This window comes from Suncus etruscus, chromosome 18 (assembly GCF_024139225.1).
Source record: "Suncus etruscus isolate mSunEtr1 chromosome 18, mSunEtr1.pri.cur, whole genome shotgun sequence".
NCBI lineage: Eukaryota > Metazoa > Chordata > Mammalia > Eulipotyphla > Soricidae > Suncus > Suncus etruscus.
In genome coordinates, this window is record NC_064865.1 from 57,823,300 (window position 1) to 57,837,084 (window position 13,785).

Sequence of the window (13,785 nt, forward strand, 5' to 3'; positions counted from 1 at the left end):
AGTATAATTGTGGGTGCCTTCATCTACATGAAAGTAATTATCATTGCATTTGCCACCAAATAACAGTCACCAACCAGACTATCAAATTATCCCCTATTCTTTCCTTCCAGCCTATCTTCTGCAAAAACTAGTTTTCAGTGTGTCGATTTGTTTATTTTCTCTTTTTGTTTGCTTTGTATATTTATGTCCCAAGTGAAAATGAACTTACGTGCAACAAATGATGAAACTTCTGTAATCAAACTTGTGTAGTTGTAGTGACATATAGACAGGTGTATGAGTTCATGTATAATGAATAGGTCTTTAAAGATAAACTTCATGATCTAAACTCATAAATATTTTATTTATATTTTAATTCATTTTGTATGTGTATCTTTTATTGCTTTGAGTAAAATGAAAATACTAAATTATAAAATTCTCACCTGTGAATATTCACTTAACAGAGGCAAGTCATGACAAGGGTTCCATTAATCTTAAATTTCTAAATCACTATCCACATTTATAATGAGGATGTTAGATTCTGACTTCCTGATTATTTCATGGAGTACAGGTGGTAAGATAGTTAAATAACAATTTTTTGTTCAAGTATTGTTGTCTTTTCTTTCAGCTAATATCAATTAGATATTAAGAAGGACTATGATTAATATCACTACAAGTGATTTTCTTCTCATGGGGTTTTCGGCCAACCCTGAGCTAGAAATCATCTATGCTTCTTTGATCTTAGTTTTATACTTACTGGCTTTAACTAGCAACATCCTCATCATCACCACCACTTCCATGGATGAGAGCCTCAACTCCCCCATGTACTTCTTCCTGAAGCATCTCTCCTTTCTGGATATCTGCTATATTTCTGTGACTGTACCGAGATTCATTTACAACTCTTTCATGCATAACAGAAATATTTCCCTTTGGGAATGCACTTTGCAATGCTTTGCTTTCATTCTCTGTGCATCTACCGAGACTTTCTTGCTCACAGTGATGTCCTATGATCGCTACGTGGCCATCTGCTATCCACTGCATTATGACATCATCATGGATGTCAGAACCTGTGTCCATGGAATCATTGGCGTCTGGGTCAGTGGAGCCATCTCTGGAGTCATGCACGCAGCAGCGACTTTCTCCATCCATTTCTGTGGCCCTCGGATCATTCACCAATTCTTCTGTGACATCCCCCAGATCATGAAACTGTCCTGCTCTAATGACTATCTGGGTGAGGTTGGTGTGATTGTCTTCACTGCTTTGCTGGCCTTTATCTGTGTTATCTTTATTGGGTTCTCCTATATGCACATATTTTCTTCTGTGCTGAGGATTACATCAGCGGAGGGCAGAGCCAAGGCCTTTTCCACATGCCTGCCCCACCTCATTATTGTCATGTTATACATATTCACTAGTGCGTTTGAGTTTTTGAAGCCTCATTCTGAATCTCCAACTGCTTTGGACATTTTGCTCACTATTTTTTATACAGTTGTACCCCCAACATTCAATCCAATGATCTATAGTCTAAGAAATAAAACCATAAAGTTAGCTCTAGGAAAGCTTTTTAAAAGAAAAAAAGCATACGTTTTTTGAGGTTGTTTATTATTTCTCATTGGGACACAAGTTCAATTATAATGGCTAAATTTAAAGCAGTAAATTAAGAAATTTATCATTTATTTTGGATTTGGGTTATACCCAGCAATGCTTACGCTGGCCCAGGGATCACTCATGGTGGGCTTAAGGTATCAGTGAGGTGCAGAGAATCGAAGCCGGGTCAACTTAATTGAGGGCCACTATACTATCTCTCTGGCCCTCTCCATAAGACATACAAATTAATAAATTTAAATAAAATATTAAATAATTTTAGAAAATGTTTTCTATTTGGAAAATATGGATAGCTATACACTGTCTAAATAGTAAAACTTTTTGCAAATAAACTCATAGAAACATTACCCTTGTAAATATAGTAAATTCAAATTTCAAACTGAGAAGACAGACATGGAAATAATTTCTGTAACAGTAAAGAGGTCAAGTTGATTAATATTGACGGTTTTTCTCAGATGATAGAAAGCAGTGAAAATGAACTTTATTCTCATTTATCTAAAGTTACACAGAAAAATATATAACTAGAAAAATACAGTTACACGGAGTTGTTTGGACATTATATTCAACGATGGGTAATGATGGCCTATGCTCTATTAGCTATTATTGACCTTTTGGAAATTAGCAATTAGCAATATCTTGGGCTTCAATCACACATTCAACCTGCAACTTCATCGCTTCATTATTCTCTTCAGATACACTGGATTATTTTGTATATGGGGGAAAGAGGATTTAATAATTAACAGAAATACCCAGTTTTAAACGGTAAAATAACAAAAGAAATAGAATAATATTGAAAATACTGATATTGTGAGCAGTATGAGAATAAGAACTGATGGGGCCGGAGAGATAGCATGGAGGTAAGGCATTTACCTTTCATGCAGATGGTCATCGGTTCGAATCCCGACGTCCCATATGGTCCCCCGTGCATGCCAGGAGCAATTTCTGAGCACGGAGCCAGGAAAAACCCCTGAGCACTGCCGGGTGTGACCCAAAGACCACAAAAAAAAAAAAAAAAAAAAAAGAATAAGAACTGATACTTCAAACTAAGTATAAAGCTCTTATATAATACATGGTAGAACTTAACTAGAAAAGTAAGGTGATGAAGGCAGCAGCAGATTAAAGAATGAGAACTGGGGAACTGAAAGGCTTTATTTACTTATTTATTTATATCGATTGAGAATTTGTGGTTTACTATACTGTTGATAATACTATTTTGTTATGCACATAATACTAATACCACACCCATCACCAGTGTATTCCCCCTCCTTTCCCAAGTACCCGAAGGCTTTTTTCCCCCAAGGCCTCCCATCTCACAAATTTAATTGAATGGGTCAGTTCTCCCGTTATGCCATTTTGGACCTTTGTTTTGAAAGTTAGGTTTTAAATGGAAAGTCATGCCGATTGATTTATCTAGGAATAAATTTATAGGTACAAATTTTATTAAAGTACAAGATAATAAAGGTAAAATTTAAACATATACAAGGCAATTTTTACTGTTAGAATATATACATTTTATACTCTATTGGGAAGACTTTTTCCTTGCTGTGAGGTAGTCTTGATTTATTTTAATTCATGTTGTTAAATTTTGATTTATTTTATTAGTTGGAACAACCAACTAAATCAAGTGAGTGATTTTGTTTCTTGGGTGAATTTTAGTGGCATTATTGTTAGTAATTGGATAATCTATAGGTGTGGTGTTGAATCATCTTAGTTAAAATGAGTGTTCATGCTGTTGATGACTGCATTTTACAGTCTTCTTTGTATCAACATTCTAACTTTAATAACTAGTACTTTATGATAATAGACCATTAGTCTTTTTATATATCTTAGTCAGTTTTCAGTATTTCAGTTTCTGAAACATACCTGCTGAGATTTTGATTGGAATTCTGTAATTTCTAGAAATGAAGTAGAGAATTGGGATCTTATAAATATCATATCTTTAGTGCTAAAGATGCTAAGATACTTTATAACAGATTATTTACATCAAAATATTTTAGCCAATGAGATGTGCTTTTCAGTGTAATAATTTAATAAATTTTAAATATTTGTTTCATATTGATTTTATTACAATTTATAATTAGAATTAGTTTTCTCCTTTTGAGAGAGTATTTGATTGATTTGATTTGACTGTATAAGCAATGACTTTGCTTAGGAGTCATAAAAAAACTTTATATAAAAGAACTCCATAAATTTATTTTTTTGTTTGTTTTTGGAACACACCTGGCTGAGCTCAGGGCTTACTTCTGACTCTGAGTTCAGTGAACAGATACAGCAGACTCAGGACCATATTGAACTGAGTTTGGCCACTTGCAAGACAAGTTCTCTAACCCCTGTACTTTCTCTCCAGCCCCTAAAATTTTATAGATCAAAAGGTTTTTTTTTATGTACATGTCAATATAAGAAGCTTTGCTTTATTCCTTTCTAGAATTAATTCATTCTGCAACTTTTGATTTACAGTTAATGTATAAATAATTATAATAACCATAGTGATAAAACAATCTCAAGCAAGGGATTATAAATGACATAACTTATAAATAACAGTTAAGTCCTTTTTATTTAACTTGTTTTGTTTTGTTTTATTTCTTTGTATTCCACCTGTTGGTGTCTAAGCTTACCTGTATTCAGCAATTACTCCTGGTGGTGCTTGGAGGACCATATGTGGTCCCAGAGATGAACCCAGGTCAGATGTATGTCACTTAAGCACCTTACTTGATTTATTATTTCTGTAGTTCAGTTAAACATTTTTAAAATGGTTGCTATTTATTCTTAAAAAAAACAAATTTAGGTTAATTTCTTTTTTGGTTTTGAATCCAAACCTGGCAATGCTTGGAAACCATATAATATGCAGGGGATAGAATGTGGCTCAGCCACATGCGGACAAGTGCCCTACTCATTAGACTATTTCTCTTGCCAAGGATAGTTTATTTATTTATTTGTTTATTTATTGGCTTTTGGGTCACACCTGGTGGTACCCAGGGGTTACTCCTGACTCTGCAGTCAGAAATTGATCCTGGCAGGGACCAATGGGATGCTGGGAATTGAACCAGGGTCCATCCTGGGTTGGCCACTTGCAGAGCAAGCAGTGTAGTTTATTTTTATTCCCTACTTATTTGCATAAATAACTTGAATCTGAGAGGTGTAGTTATTTTTTCCAAAATTCACATTACTTATTATGTGAAACTAGAATTCAGGCACATAGTTATGATATTAATCCTAGAACTAAACCACAGGATTCATTCAGTATAATTAAATTCTGATCCTTTTTCCTAACACTTGACAAAAGAAACAAATCATTAACAGACTATTAAGAAAATGGAATCTTCAAAAAAATGGGATAAAATTATAATCATTTTTAATAACATAAACAAAGCCTTGACTAAATTTAGCATTCTTTCACGAAAGGAACACAATAAATCAAGTGTAGAGAGAATGCAACAAAACAGAATCAAGATCATAATATAAATTGTTTTTAAGATACTGGATCATGCAATGAAGTGTTGTTTTATTTTTAAATTTGAATTAATTTTTATTAAAACATCTGATTCATGTAACTTGAATTTTATATTATACTTATAACTTATGTTACAATAAATTTGTGTATATTTGTAGTCAGTTTGAACATCTCTTATTTCTTTTGTAACATAATTATGTATTTTAAAATAGTCCTTAGCCAATATTTCAATGACTCAATCAAAGTCATTCAAAATGCTTGACATGGTTATCATAGAAACAACTTCATAGAAGTTGCATAGAAGAAAATATCAGTCTTCCTTTTTTACCTGAACTTCATTATGTACCCCAGAATGATAAGTAGAAAGAATTTTCTGTTCAAGAATTATCATATTTTCCTGTAGTCAATTTCATTCAGTATTTGACTATGGCTAATTTCATGGTTGGTGGATTTCTTCTCATGGAGTTTAGTTCAAATTAGAAACCCTACATGCTTTTTTTGTTCCTACTCATTGGCTTTAACGGGAAGTATTCTTATTATCACTTCAATTACTATGTATGACAGTCTCAAAATTTCACACACACACACACATACACACATATTAGCAGTATTTCTCCTTCTTAGACCTGTGCTATATTTCAATGACTGTCCCAAGATTTATTTGCAACTCTCTCACACATAATAAAAATATTTCCCTCTGGTAAGGTATATTGTAGTGTTTGGCTTTTGTTGTCTGTGGTTGTGCTGAGGTGTTCTTGCTCACAACGAAGTCCTATAATCTCTATGTGGCCATCTGCCTTCCTCTGTGCTATGCAGTTATTATGAATGTCATTATCTGTGTCTATGGGGTCATCAGACTCTGTACCAGTGGGACCATCTTCAGAGTCATTCATAGAGCAGCAACTTTCTCTATCCATTTGTTGTCCACAGATCGTACACCAGTTCTTCTGTGATATCCCCAAATTATGAAACTCTTCTGCTCTAGTGACTACATCATTGAGGTGAATGCTACTATTGTTTTGTCTTTGGTGACTTTTATTTGTTTTATTTTTAGGATATTTAGGATATTGTAGGATATCCTATGTGTGCATGTTTTCTTCAGTGCTAAAGGTCCCATCCTTTGTGGATAGAGCTAAGGTCTTTCTCATATCTTCCTTATCTTGTTGTTGTCATATTATTTATTTCTACAAGTTCTTTAGAGTTTTTAAAGCCTTATTCAGAAACCCCAACTACTCCGGACATTTTACTTACTGTTCTCTACACAGTTGTTTCTCCAAATCTCAATATGGTCATTTATAGTCTGAAAAATAAAGCCATCAGGTTAGCTGTAAAAATGTTGTTGAAGAGATAAAACCATAAATCTTATTTTTAGAAAAGTCTTTTAATTCTTAGTTGGGAAAGAATATGTTAAATTCAAAATATATTGAGTTTTAATAGCAGACCAAATAAAAAATTAAAGTAAAATAAACAATTGTATGGAAAATATTTATATGGAAAAACTTTCATATATTAATTATTCAAGTAATAAAAAGATTTATATTTATTGCTCTATAAGCAATATATCTATAAGCAATTATCTTTCAAATATAGAAGATTAGGTCTTGGTATACACAACCAATATGATGTAGTATAAATTTCTGTCATAGTAAATGGCAAATTAATAAATTTCTTGTTCATTTCTATAATGATGGGAAACAGAAATATTCATTTCTCATTTACCTAAGTTACGCTGAAGTTTTGAACATTGCATGATAATTTTTTTCCTTCTAAAATTTTTAATAGGTACCATGATTCCAAATCAGTTAATAATAAAGTTTTAAGCACACAATGTGTCAACTCTGTACCCAGTCATTCTCTGACCACCAATGTCCAAGGTTGGAAAAAAATGAACAAGCCTGCAATTTTTGTTTTTAAAAATTGATTTAAATGATCATTATTAGAAACTAATATTAAAATGTGCAGAAATTTACAAAAAAAATTATAAACTTCACATCTTTTTTGCCACCGTATAAGAAAAGCATCATATTTCTATTATACCTTAAGATGCTCATTCATTTAACTTTTTTAAATATCCTAAAATATACTAAGAACAGGAAAAAACTGTACAGGTATTTCAACAATACAACACATTCTGCTCCTCTGTTGTAAAATTATTGTTTTCTGAAATTTAAGCTGCACAGACAAAAGGGAAGTATTTGGTGACATTTTAGAGTATGGCCTTAATTTTAAAAGAAATTGCGGAGTTCTCTTTCTAATGACACAGCTACATCAGTTGGGACCTGTATTAAGAAAAATCCCCTGAGTATTTTAGTTCAATAGCTCACTTCATTTAAATTCACAGGCATTATAAAAGGATATAAAACTTACATTTCTTTTGTGGTCAATACAGCTCTGGGATCAGATTTTTCTCTACATAGGTCTACCAATTTCTTTTTTAGCAATTCATATTCACAGATCCAGCCCACAACTGCCTGAAGATACATTTCTCTTTTTCACCAGCAAGTCAGCACTAGAATTACATTAACACTATTGGTGTTAAGGACTGACCCTTAGGGTTGGGTTTCCCCTACAACCTGGCTTTATGGAGAATATTGGTAATGTCATACATCACATGTGCTGCTTTAAAGCATGTAGAAGTTGCTGTAAGCATGTAGAAGTTATTTTTTCTCCTGCTTGTCTACAGAAACACATTTTGTACTATGAACGCAATTTATAAAAATTGATTCATAAAGACATACTTTGTTTCTCTTGAAGTTATATCTTATCCAAGGAGATAAGCAAACCATTCCTTTTTAAAAATGCTTCTATAGACAATGAATAATTGCCAAAGCCAATACTAGGATTTAAAAACCTTTTAATATTGATTAGGAAATTTAGGCCACTGTTCAATTGATGTGGCTTCAAATAAAAATTTGGCCCAAGTATTTTCTAATTCTAATATCTTACTTAAGTTACTTAATGTATAGATAATTAAAATCGTCATCCTAATTAGGAACTAAACTCAGCCATCCCTCAGCTCCAGCACCAAATATTCTCTCAACTGAGGATGGGGAAGCCTCTATGGAGGGATTTAGGTAACAGACCCCCAGAATTAAGCCCTCAAAAGGAGCTTAGGCAGAATGATGAGTCCAGGGGTGGGGGTGTGTGGTGGGGGAAGGGACCACTAGCCAGTCTCTCTCCTCCCACTGTGGGAGCCAAGCTGTCTAGGAACCCTTCACAGCAGGGCCCCATTCAACTGGTGTCCTTCCTCATCAGTTCTCATTTCCCAATTTGCTAGTGACCATGCTACTACTGTATTTAGTTTATTATGACAGCACAACGCTGAGAATTTTAGATTGTTTCTAGGAAAGGAAATGGGAAGCCCAATGCCCACTGGATAATACTCCATGGTATATATTTCCTATACAGTTTTCAATACCAGACGATGTAGATTTCTAGGATACTCGACACATAATCCAATCTCAGAAGCCTTTCCCCAGTAATGCAAATTTTACCCTCACCAACCAGGATTGGCCCAAAAAATAAACTACCCTTGTTGGCTTTAATTTCTTTTTCCTTTTAACTCCATTTTATTTTAAATCTATATTTCTTTCTTTTCTTTCTACTTTTTTTAAGGTCTCATTTCACCTGGGTCAGCTTTTCAATGGTAACCCATGGATCTATCCTTCAAGTCTGTTGATATATAAGCATGAGAGTATTATATTCTCCATATCAATGGCTGTTTAATGTTCATTTGTAATATATACAAAGTCAACTTCATTGTATATTTTCCCCATACAGTGCACATTAACATATCATTCGTATTTTAGACATGCAAAATGATTGTTTTTATTTTGTTTTGTTTTTGTTTTTGGGTTTTTGGGCCACACCGGTGATGCTCAAGGGTTGCTTCTGGCTCTGCACTCAGAAATCACTCTTGTCTTGGAGGACCATATGGGATGCTGGGGGATCAAACCTCATTTCTTCCTGGGTCAGTCATGTGCAAGGCAAACTTCCTACTGCTACGTCATCGCTCTGGTCCCCGAAAATTGAAGATTTTTAAGAATCCTCTATATACAACTTAATCTAGGAAGCCTTTCTCTAGTAGAGTTCACCCTCACTAACCTCGATTGGCCTATGGAAAGGAAAAAGGAAAACTTTTACCTCAGACGTGCCAATTTTACTCTCTTATTTATTTTTATTTTTATTTTATTTCTTTTCTTTTTTATTCTCATTAAGTGTTCTGTCCCATATCACCTGGGTCAACTTTTCAAAGGCAATCCACAAATCAATCCTCTGTGGCTGCCAATGTATGCCTTTGAGTGCGTGTGTTCACCATACCAATGTCAGTCTAATGTCCGTCTGTAATAGATATAATGGTCTATGTTGTATAATGTTCTCCATCTGATCTTAGATAACCCCTTCTTCCGCCCTTTGCTCACCATCTTACAAACCCTTGTCTAGCCCTCCATGTTATTTCTCCACATTTAACCTTTTTTCAACTTGAGTCCTTACTCCTCACAAAGCAGAACATTCTCCCCACTCCAGTCAGATGCCAACCAGCGCCCAAAGTGAAAAGATAGATTCTCAACATGAAATGAAACAGACACTCAACTGCTACTGATTTGCTCTCTGCATTCCTCTTCCTTTACCTCCCTTCACCATGAACTTTTGCTTGCTACCAGATTCGGGGCCTGAGAAGTTTCCCGTTTGAGGATACTTTCTGATATGTGACTGCAGGGAGCCGTCTTCCCTAGACTCCACAAAACCAAATCACAGGCTGAAGCTGAGTTCCGGATCTTACACCTTCCCCACCTATTTCAAAAGACGTAAAAAGGACATATAAATCTCCTCTAATTATCTCTTTAGATACATTCCTTAAATAGGCAAAATCATTATCAAATATCTTCTTATGTAGAGGCAAGTTACCCCATATTCAGGATCTGTTTAGTATGGAATTCTAGTAGACATGTCTTTGTATAGAGTTCATGTAAGAAAAAGGTTAGGGGGATTATTGGTCTTGATACCTCAGCCCCCACATTCACTAGTAATACCTGTGCATTATTCCTTTTTGCATAGGCACTTTAAAATGGGAAAAGCTTACATATACAAACAAGTTCTTATCTAATAGATATGACACAACATTTTATACTGCAGTGATATCTTACATCCTGAACACTTGGCAAAATGGCTTGGCTTAGACTTTAGATGATCAGACATTGACCAGTCACCCCTGAACCATGGATACCATCTATAGAAACAAACAGGGTCTCTCCTATACCATCACCAGGACTAAAAACTCTACCAAGGAAGGCCCCACTACCGTCAAAGACTTATTCCAAAGACGGTTCTTATGAGATCCTGAGCACCTAGGGATAACAATAGTCAGCTTTCAGGACAGAATTCTCTGCAATGCTACCTAATGGTGAGACAAAACCAAAAGACACTACACATCACCTGGACTTAGACATAGGACCTATACAGAGACCAGGATCTGTAACCACAGAAACTTGACAGCAACAACTGTGATTATTAAGAGCTATTTCTGGGACCACAGAGAATGACTAAGGGGTTGGACAACATAGTATGCCTGGAGCCTGAAGCTGGTCTTATGCCAAAATACTTCAGGGGGAAGATCTCCTGTTTTTAGGCGAAAGGTTTTTCCTTCCAATTTCTCCCATATTTTGCTGTGCCTATGCAAAAAACAACTGCCACCAACACACATCTTTTTTTAAGTGGACCTCCTATCTTTAAAAAGTTAAAGAAGAGAATTCTAAACTTTCTGCTATTGTATTAACAACTTTATTAGTGATAAAACAATTTTCATGAATAAACTGCTGTTAATGAACTCTCCTCTTTTTCCAATTCCTTTTTTTTTATAATTTTTATTTTGATCATAGTGGCTTACATATTGTTGACAATAATATTTTAGGTACATATTTACATAAAATCAGGGGGGATTCCCATCACCAAATTGTCCTCCCTACACCTCCATTTTTGTCCTACCTCCCATTTCCTCTTCCCTCACCCCAGGGCGGCTAGAATATGTGGTCCCCTCTGTATCTAACATACTACTTAGTAGTCTTGCACCTGTTTGGTCTTGATGCCTCCCTTATTTCCCCCTCTAACTGGAGGCAGGACTAGCTAGTTCATGTTCCGTGGTTTTGTTTGAAAAAGAGAAAAGTAATAAACTGGGGAAAGAGTAATATACCGAAAATGGGCGGAATCCTTCTAGAGACTCTCATCATCAATTTGAGAGATGGAGAAAAAGAAGGGGAAACACTCCACCAGTACCAAAAGAAGTGTCAAATATCCAGTGAGGGCTCCAGCTATATCGATAAGCACCACAAAAAACAGACAAAAAAAGCCAAACCAAAACAAACAAAAAACGAACAATTTCAATAATCACACCCAAACAGAGAAATCGACCCAAATAGATAGGTAAATAAAAATGATAATAACAATAATAAATGAAGGTAAAAAATATATATAAATAACCAAGGTTTTGTGCTTTTTGTATTTTTGTTTTTTCCCTCCTGCCCTGGCACAGTAAATATTGGGGTCATTCGAAAAGGAATTCACTTGGCCTAAGAGATATGGGGTTTCTCCGTCCTTGGAGCATACTGTCATGGGATCAACTCTAGACTTTGCTCAGGATCATTTACTCTCCCGGTGGTTTTTTTTTTTTTTTTTTGGTGTGTGGGAGACTTCTGCTCTGTGTTTAGAGGTCTCAGTATCTGCACAGGTCCTGAGGTGGGACTTATGATGAAGTCAGTCTTTGTGGTTCTAGAGGTTCTGTTACCTCAGTGTCATTTTAATCCATCTTCTGTGGTTGGTGATCTTGGTCTTTGCACTGAACCTAGGGTGGCACCTAGGATAGCATCTTTCTTTGTGCTTCCAGAAGCCCCATTCCGTTACAATTGTCTCTGCCGGACCTTTGGGACTGGGGATCATGATTATTGTGCAGGTCATAGTTCAAACCCTAAACTAGGGCTTTTTTATTGGTCCCAAGATGTATACAGTCTGGTTGTGGTTCTAGCAGCCAGTCATCTGTAAATCCCGATCTTGGCTTTTGGACCTACCAAAGGGTGCCAAGACTTCTGGTTTTGTCTTGTCGTTAGTTGGTAAGGTAGGCTAATCTGCTTTACGGTCAAGTTGTTCGCATTTTCCTCGTTGTCAGGATATCATGTTAGAGCTGGCCCTTGTTGTTGACCCCGCAGTATTAAGGCTGTCCCGGATGGAGTTTGTTTCCTGCAGCTGTTGTGAAGAGTTGTGCCGTTTCTATGTCTGGGATCCAGGGTTCAAGGCTGGATGAATGGTATCTAATCCCCTGAGGTCTAAGTTGATTCCACATGACATATTTTCAAGGTAGGAGATATCCCTGTATTGTAAACAACTATGAGTTCCTATCTCTAGTAGATAAGAGCTCTTTTTTATATATATAAGATTTCCCCTTTATTTAGTGTGCCTTTGCAGGGGGAAGTGGTGCTACATTATAATGTCGGTGTATTTGTGGGTGGACAGAGGGGATAACAGAAACAGGTCACATACCCAAAAGCGATTAAAAAAAAAAGGAAATAAAAATGTATGTGCTCACAAATGTATATGTAGGACAAACATTTAAAAAAATAAATAAATTAAAAAAAAAGAAATAAAATGAGTTAGCGAAGTTTTGACCACCGAAGCAGTACCTGCGACATACAGACTTAAACTACAGGCTCTATTCTTCAAACACATTCAACCAAACCAGCATTCCCTTGCTATTCTCTCCTCTCTTCTCACTACTTTTTTTTTATTCTTCTCTTTACTTTTTTCCCTTTCTCTTCTCCTTTTCTCTCTAAGGTATTTTCTCTTTTCTCTCCTTTCATACCCCTCCCATATACCTTCCCCTTTCTCCCCTCCGGAAATCCAACTATCCCTTCACCCCTCAATCTCATCCAGATCTCCCACCATATTAAAACTCTTCACCCTCAGTCCTTAATCTATTAGGCATCAAGATTGACCTCCTACCCAAGAACCAGTACCCAACACCCAGGCAAGGGGACACCCAGTTGAACCCACACCTCGTCTCCTGCAAGAAAAGACAACCAACTCCCCTGCGGACTCATGCTGCGAGGCCCTGCCTACCAACTCCCCCTAACGTGGACTGTTTCTTGAAACTGGACCTAGGTCCAAAAGTATCCCCAATGCAAGAACTCTTCCAAGACCTCCCTGCCGCAAATTTTTACCAATCTGAAGAAGGTCAGGGGGTGTGATAGGAAGATGCCTGGGAACCCACACACCACAAGAAAAACCCAAAAGACAATGGGAAAAACTGTACTTCCAACATAGGCATAAGACCTGTAATATACCACCTCTTTACCTGCTTTCCCCCAAATGTAAGGTAGTCTTTTGCACCACTTTGGTCCTTTAAAAACTTTCCAATTCTTTTTTAAGACTTTCGAATTTCTTTCTATTTTTAATAACTCCGTTTCTGTCATCCTGAAACAAATGTATTATGATCAGTTATATCAATTACACGATACATTTCTTTAAATAAATTTATTAAAAAGAACTAAACTCAAAGATTTTTTATGTGTAATAAAATAATGTTGCACCAATCAGAATTTTTTTTATTAATTTTTATTTTTAATTATGAGAACAAGGATGCAAAGAAAGAGGACAAGGTAAAGTTACAGTAGAAGGACAATCACCCATAACATAATTCTCAGAAGTCCCCTTGCTGATATCTTAACTTTGAAATTTCAGCCAAAGAACATTAAGACAGAATCCATGTA

The 13,785-nt window shown here is 35.7% G+C and overlaps 1 protein-coding gene across 1 annotated transcript in view; it reads left to right on the forward strand.

Annotated features, from left to right (window-relative positions):
- Window positions 1–633: 633 nt before the first annotated feature.
- The window catches only part of LOC125995896 (olfactory receptor 14J1-like), a 32,064-nt gene continuing 18,912 nt past the window's right edge, over window positions 634–13,785 (forward strand). The window contains exons 1-2 of the mRNA XM_049764852.1: window positions 634–1,551; window positions 9,749–9,837. Coding sequence (XP_049620809.1) covers window positions 634–1,551; window positions 9,749–9,837 — 1,007 coding nt within the window. The remainder of the gene's footprint in view (window positions 1,552–9,748; window positions 9,838–13,785) is intronic.